The 7,800-nt window shown below is 42.0% G+C and overlaps 1 protein-coding gene across 2 annotated transcripts in view; it reads left to right on the forward strand.

The window, feature by feature from the left end:
* LOC111869692 (kinesin heavy chain) overlaps window positions 1–7,800 on the forward strand; it is a 71,919-nt gene that overhangs the window by 32,037 nt on the left and 32,082 nt on the right. For both annotated transcript variants that reach the window (XM_023861388.2, XM_023861389.2), the window contains exons 8-10: window positions 1,762–2,007; window positions 2,855–3,061; window positions 3,956–4,102. In XM_023861388.2, coding sequence (XP_023717156.1) covers window positions 1,762–2,007; window positions 2,855–3,061; window positions 3,956–4,102 — 600 coding nt within the window. The remainder of the gene's footprint in view (window positions 1–1,761; window positions 2,008–2,854; window positions 3,062–3,955; window positions 4,103–7,800) is intronic.

Raw genomic sequence — 7,800 nt, forward strand, 5'->3', positions numbered from 1 at the left:
TTTGACACTTCTCTGGCCATTATCTCCGTAACCGTTCAACTTTGGACATAGGTGTTTTGGGTTATATCGGCATACTTTAACATAAGGAACACCCTCCCGAAGTTTGGCACATTCCTCCTGGGACACTCTGTATTTTGTCACTGCAGACGCATACATATACACTTGGCATAGTGGGGGGCAGAGTCCAACTGGGTCTACTCGGCACAGCTGCCACTGATTGGCCTATTGTAGCCTGCCCCGGGTGATTATGATGATGGAGAATTTGGTGGAATGAAGATTGGCAGGGGAAACCAAAGTACTTGGAGAAAACCCGCGCCAGCGCCACTTTGTCAACTACAAATCCCACTTGACCAGACCCAGGATCGAAGCCGGGCCGTCGTGGTGAGAAACCAGCAACTAACCGCTGGAGCTATGGTGCGGCCCTACATATACACTTGCTTAATGCAAATGTGTATATAGGTGAGTCAAATGAAAACCTTAAATATTTTTTTGAGTATTATTTATTATGCACAAGTGGTACAAAGCTGTATCACTTTTCAGCACAATCTCCCCCATGCTCAATGCAAGTCCTCCAGCGCTTACAAAGTGCATGAATTCCTTTATAAAAAATTCTTTTGTAGTCTGCGCAACCACTCGTGCACCGCGTGGCGTACCTCTTCATCAGAATGGAACGTCTTTCCTCCCATTGCTTCTTTGAGTGGTCCAAACATATGTAAATCACTTGGGGCAAGGTCTGGTGAGTATGCCGGATGAGGAAGACACTCAAAATGCAGGTCATTGATTGTCGCAACTGTTGTACGGGCAGTATGGGGTCTTGCATTGTTATGTTGCAAAAGGATACATGTGGACAACAATCCACTTTGATTTGATTGCAGGCCAAAGATGATTTTTTAGGAGATCTGAGTATGATGCACTGGTGACAGTGGTCCCTCTAGGCATGTGCTTCAAGATGACGCCTTTTTCATCCCAAAAGAGAGTCAGCATAACCTTCCCTGCTGACGGTTGTGTTCGAAACTTCTTCGGTTTTGGAGATGAGGAATGGCGCCATTCCTTGCTCACTCTCTTCGTTTATGGTTGGTGGAAGTGAACCCACGTTTTGTCCCCAGTAACGATTCTTGCAAGGAAGTCATCACCTTCTTGTTCAAAGCGACGCAGAAGGTCTTCACAAGCATCAATACGTTGGTCTTTCAATTCAGGAGTCAGCTGCTGTGGCACCCATCTTGCAGACACTTTGTGAAAGTGGAGCACATCGTGCACAATGTGGTGTGCTGAACCATGACTAATGTTTAAACTTGCTGCACTTTCATTCAGTGTCACTCGATGGTTTTCCCTCACTATGGCTTCAACTGCTGCAATGTTCTTTGGAGTCACAACTCATTGTGCCTGACCCGGACGAGGAGCATCTTCCACTGAAGTCACACCATTTGCAGACTTCCTACTCCATTCGTACAGTTGCTGCTGTGACAAACATGCATCACCATACTGAAACTTCATTCTTTGATAAATTTCAATAGGTTTCACACCTTCACTACACAAAAACCGAATAACAGAACGCTGTTCTTCCCTGGTGCAAGTCTCAAGTGGGGCAGCCATCTTATACTGGTGCTGTGACTGTGTTCGTGCATCTGCACTATGCTGCAACCTACAGGCCATTCTGCACGCTGTTTATAGCACACTTACCAATACAGGATAATGGCACAAAATTTCGATTTTTTATTACAAATTTAAGGTTTTCATTTGACTCACCCTCATATTTACCAGGAACCTCTGGAAGCTGTCACACCTGTTACCCAGCCTGCCGAAGTTAAGAAGGATGTTGTACTTGGGCCAATGCCTGCTACCCCTGGTGGTGGCATCATGATGGGCTCTCTGTCCAATGAGGAGCGGCAGAAACTGGAAGAGGAGCGTGAAAGTCTGTACCAGCAGTTGGATGAGAAAGATGAAGAAATCAACCAGCAGAGTCAGTTTGCAGAGAAGCTTAAGGAACAGATGATGGAACAGGAAGAGGTAATTAGTACTGTATGTCACTGTCTTCTTTAGGCAGTCAGATTTTCATAGGTATGTTAAGCCGAATCACTTAAATTACTCAAGCTATCAGAAAATATGTTTAAGACATTTCCAGAACAACAAGATTTACACCCAGTGCAGTTCTTCACTTTTGGATGAAATCCATTGTCCTGTTTTTTATTTAAAATTACCTTTCAAAGACTAGACTCTGCCTCTATCCTGCAGAGATGGACTATATCTATTGACTGGCCCCATCTGAGTAGGCTTTTTACTGAAGGACAGAGGCACAGTCCAGTTCCTGAAACACTGGTTTAAATAAAAACAGAGTGATTGGTAATGTCCAACAGTCAGTAGTTGTGCTAATGTGCCATTGTCACAAACTTTTTGTTGTTACAATTTAAACTGTTGGCATAGTTTTATTGTCAGAGTAACTAAAAGAGGCCAGTCAAGGTTGGCTAGATGCGAACAGTAGGAAGTAATATTTGTTGAATTCACACTTAGTTACAATGTGTTTATAAGACTAGCCATGTGAAGACAATTAGTAAGTCACCTGCTGATGCCATTTGGCAGATGTTGAAATGTGGATGTCATGACAGGATCAGTTTTTAGCTAAATGTGTAGCTCAAGCTGGCAACATGATGGACAGTGCAAAGCAAAGATTTTTGCTAGATGCATTGTGTATGGAATAAGAACAAATTTAATACAACTTTTGGTAAGGTAGCATTATAGTAATGTTTTATGATAGGCCTTGGCATAGGCGAGGCAGTGGAATTAAAATGGAACTTACTCTGGACAGAAAGTAGGTGTTGGTCCCTGAAATTAATGTGTATAGCGCATTGTGTTGCAGTTGATTGCAGCAACAAGGCGAGACTATGAATTGCTGCAGCAGGAGATGAACAGGATCCAGCAGGAAAATGAAAGTGCCAAGGAGGAAGTAAAAGAGGTTCTGCAGGCTCTGGAGGAGCTGGCTGTCAATTATGATCAGAAATCACAGGAAGTGGAGACAAAGAACAAAGAATATGAGACCCTTACAGAAGAACTTATGCAGAAACAGGTGTGAAATAATCATATTTTCAGTGGTTCCAATTAAACGAAAAGCAAGGACTTCCAGGATAAACATAACATTATACAGGAACTGGAAACAATTCTGAATATAACACAAGTTCCATGTTTGTTATTTTTATACAGTTTCCAGGTGGCCCATTGTGACTTGTGTTTTATAAGTTTTGTTATTTTTACGTAATTTGTAGGTAGCTGATTATGACTGTGTTTTGTGAGTTTTCTTTAGTACCAAAGTAAATAAATAGTTCTAGTGTTGCCACTGTATCTCCAGGTTGCCCTGAAAACATCATGCGTTTCTTAGAACTGAAATATTATGTAGCAGTTGCATGGGTTCAGAAACTGAACCTGATTTTGTTTGCCTTACAGAAGTTTTCCCCTTTAAGAAGTTTTTTCTGTGGTCCTGTGGAAAATGTCTTATCAAGTAAACACTGCATTCAGTTTGAATCTTGTCTGGGATACAGAGTCTCCAGGCTGAGGTTCTTTTGTGTTTTTCTTCAGTACCTGTGGATGATTATCAGAATAATAGGTTAAAATAGGCCACATTTGCTTAGTCCTCAGTCCTTTTAAGTTCACTGAACAAAGTCATCCTCCCATCGTTTGACGCTGAATGACTGCTCCTCTTGATATAGTGTTATGGAATATAAATGATTCGTCCATCTCCATCCATTCATACAGAAAGTCAGAATTTAAGTTCACAAAAAAAAAAATCATGTGCCTACAGGACCTGGGTCAGACAAATTGTATTTAAAGACAACTTGAAGTTTGCAAATTTGACAGTTTTTTTCACAAATTAACTATGCTTCGAAACGGTGGAATGCTATGTACGATTTTGAATTGATAGTGCTGATGTGTTTTCTACATTAATATTATTATTGTTTTTTTTCAGTCTGATCTGAACTCCACTTCATCTGAACTGCAACAGTTGAAAGACATGTCAACACACCAACGAAAGCGAATAACTGAAATGTTGACCAATCTCTTGAAAGATCTGGGTGAAATTGGTGTAGCTATTGGTGGAGATGGGGATATGAAGGTACGTAGTTTCTTTTTCTCAGTGTTCCGTTGACTAGATGGCATGAAAAAATGTTGTCTGTTCAAAGGGATTTTGTGTGTGCGGGAGCGTTGTTGGTGTAGGCACTATGCTACAAGCTGGAAGGTCATGGGATCGAATCCCGATGAGGTCATTGGATTTTTTTCAGTTTACCTAATCCTTCCAGCTGCACTATGGCCCTGGGGTCCACTCAGCCTCTAACAGAAATGAGTACCAGGAATATTCTTGGGAGTAAAGGGTGGCAGGTGAGTAAGGCTGACAACCTTACCACCATCTATGAGCTGATTGTCTAGAAAATGTGGGAACCTCAACATCTCATAACCCCATGGGCCCCCATGACCTCTGTGCATGTGCACTGAATAAACTTGCAGTATATAATGTGTTTGTGATGCAGTGCATACACTGCAGGGGCTGCTCAAAACCTTTCTTGTGTTTGTGACTAACCTGCAGCACACATTCCATTCAGACAATGAGATAAGTAAATATGAAATATGAAGTATGAAATGCTGCATTCATATGATGTAGACAGAATGCTTCTCTGAAGGAACCTGCATATACAGCTGATAAACACACAAAGCATTACAACTACCACACGCTGTGATTGCCATAGTTTGAAAGTTCTGATTAATACACATAACAAGGACTGGAGTGTCTTGCTCCTGAGTTTGTTTACTTTCTCTTGTATCCAGTTTCTCAGTGATGTGATCTTGATCTATTGCACAGAACAGAGATTGTGTTTGCTATCCTGTCCCCACGTAGCGTAGAATATAAATTTTTTTTTATCGAGGTTCTCTTTTCCAAAGGGGAAAGTGGGATTAGTTTCCTCATTTATAAATAGCAGTACAAATAAAACTTACCCACATTACAGCTCATGCTAAACTTGGTTTTACCTGTCCTGTGTTAGGCAGTAGGATTGTTGATTATGCTGGCAGTCTGAACATGCATATCCTCACCAGACAGAAGGAGCATCAGATACTTGTGTCTGACAGGTTCAGGTATTGATGGAAATCCTGTATTAACTGGTCCACAGCAAGTCAAGCTCTGACTGGTGGTTTTAATTCTACTACACCAAGCCAATCTACGTACGTCGTACCAAAAGTCATGAGCAACTATTTTTGCATGCAACCTGGGAACAGCAGACGAAAAAGAATACAGTGGTAGGTGGAACCAGCTGTTGTGTTAACCTTGAGTGTCTTGTGATGTCAATAGCTTGCATCACGTGACCAGTATCACTCCTAAAAATGGCCGACAATGATATGTTGTTTTGCCAGCGTGCTGTTGTCGAATTTCTTGTGAAAGAGGAAATCCCTGCTGCAGAACTTCATCAGAGACTTCAGTGTGCTTATGGAAGTGTGTGCATGGGTGCAAGCAGTGTTCGAAGATGGGTGAAACATTTTAAAGATGGGAACACCAGCATTGAAGATGAGCCTCGGAGCGGTTGTCCTCGAACAGCCTCAACTGAATGCAGCAAGGAAAGAATGGACGAGATCATTCAAGATGACAGGTGTGTGACTGTGGACACAATAGCCCGAAAACTTGAAATACGGCACAGTGCACTACAGGAGATGATTGAAAGCTTGGGCTGTAGGAAAGTTCGTGCTCGTTGAGTCGCGCGGTTATTGGCCGAAGACCATGAATGTCAGCGAAAAGCCATCACCCCAGAAATGCTGCAGAGATAACGACACGAAGGCGATGATTTTTTGCTCTGTATTGTGACAGGTGACGAAAGCTGGTTTCACCATTTAGAGCCTGAAACGAAATGGCAGAGTATGGAATGGCACCATTTGCATTCTCCATCACAAAAGAAGGCAAAGGCAAAGACAGTGCCATCAACTGCGAAGGTGATGGGCACAGTCTTCTGGGATGCAAAGGGGTTTATTCTGGCCGAATTCCTGGAACCTGGCCAAACCATCAATGCTGCTCATTGTGTCCAGATGGTGCACAAGCTCCGTTGTTCATTGTGCAATAAACGTCCAGGACGAAACATCATCATCGTGCATGACAGCACTTGCCCCCCACGCCGCTTGCCTCACAATGGAAGCAATTGCAAAGATGGGGTGGAAAGTTCTTCCACACCCCTCCTATAGTCATGATCTGGCACCCTCCATCTACCATCTTTTCAGATTTGTGAAGGATCAGCTGTGTGGGCAACGTTTTGAGACAAGGGAGGGAATTCAGAAAGCAGTGTGTCAGTGTCTTCGGATGGCTGGAACAGAATTTTACAGAAGGGGAATTTTCAAACTCCCAGAACGCTGGGAGAAATGTGTACAAAGAAGTGGCGATTATGTGGAAAAATAAAGAAAGGTCTGTAGATTGTGGTGGTGTATTTGGTTTGTCAATAATAAAGCATGTTACTTTACAAAAAATTGTTGCTCATGACTTTCAGTACACCCCTCGTACTTAGAATCAAAATGCAACCTACAAACATGATTGCAATAACCGGTGCCTACTGTGCATACACATCTGTGTGCATATATACAATGTGTGCGTGTGTGTGTGTGTGTGTACACCACTTGATCTGTATTCCATATATGTATAGTACAACATGTCTTAGCCTTCTGTGTACATAATCAGGTCTATATGACTTATTAAATTACTGTACTGTATTGTAATAATTCACTGAATGTAAGTAATGGAAGTCTAAAAGTGTTTTTTTAACCAAGTCTCATCCTTGTTAAATGATTTAAAATTAATTTTATTGCTGTGTCTCATTGGCAGTGATGTGTATATTTCTTGCATTTTTTGGGGGGTTGCTGGGTTGTATGCTATGGTGGCTAGTGTGTGTTGGAAAACAAATCTTCGGACTTTTATGTATTCAGCACAGTGATGTATTACAGTACAGTGTAACAAATTAATGAATTATATCTAGCTGCTAATAACTCCATATGGCCAAAACATGTGAAGGCCATTAAGTGAAGTTTTGCATTTGAAAGGCTGAATTATGTGTATGTATGAAGCGCTAAACGGGTGCAACAAAATGCTCGAACACAGTAGAGGTAAACCTTTATATATGTGGTTAATTCGTGCAGTGAGTGTACCATATATCTCAAAATAGCATATATTGAAGTTAAAACACAGTGTCCATGATGTCTTGGAAAATTTGTCAGAAGACCTGATTTTGGCCTTTGAAATGCTGTGGCATGTAGACCCATTGCCACACAATGACCGCAGAATAAGTGACTATACAACAGCCGTTGCTAGGTGATGGCTTCATAGCAGACACACATGCAGCAGTTCCACAGCAACAGTTGCACTGCAGCAGAGGAGTGGTGTTTTCTACATGGTCGATGCCAACATGTTATAAGCAAGACAAGTGAGGAGTCAGCGAAGAAAGTGTGTGAGTTGGTTGGTGAGTTAGTGAGTTAGAGGACTGCTGTCGTACAATCGTTGTGAGCTGTTGCTGTTAGAAGTTAGTAGCTGAGGCTGGGAACACTTTGAGAACCCAGAGGAAGGGAAACATCTCCCTTTGGACGCTGCTACCAAGCAATGGCAGCGAAGACATGACTGTGGAGACCAGTGTGTGTGAGAGTGTGTGTGTGTGCGTGCGTGTGCGGATGTGTGTACTGTAATGGGTAGTCATGCACTGTATCAGAGAGTCCAGTAAATCTGGTCACCAATCCAAAACCCTCTCTCTCACAAGACAATACATTTTAACTATGTACATATATATATATATATAT

The sequence above is a fragment of the Cryptotermes secundus genome, unplaced genomic scaffold (assembly GCF_002891405.2).
Source record: "Cryptotermes secundus unplaced genomic scaffold, Csec_1.0 scaffold1344, whole genome shotgun sequence".
NCBI lineage: Eukaryota > Metazoa > Arthropoda > Insecta > Blattodea > Kalotermitidae > Cryptotermes > Cryptotermes secundus.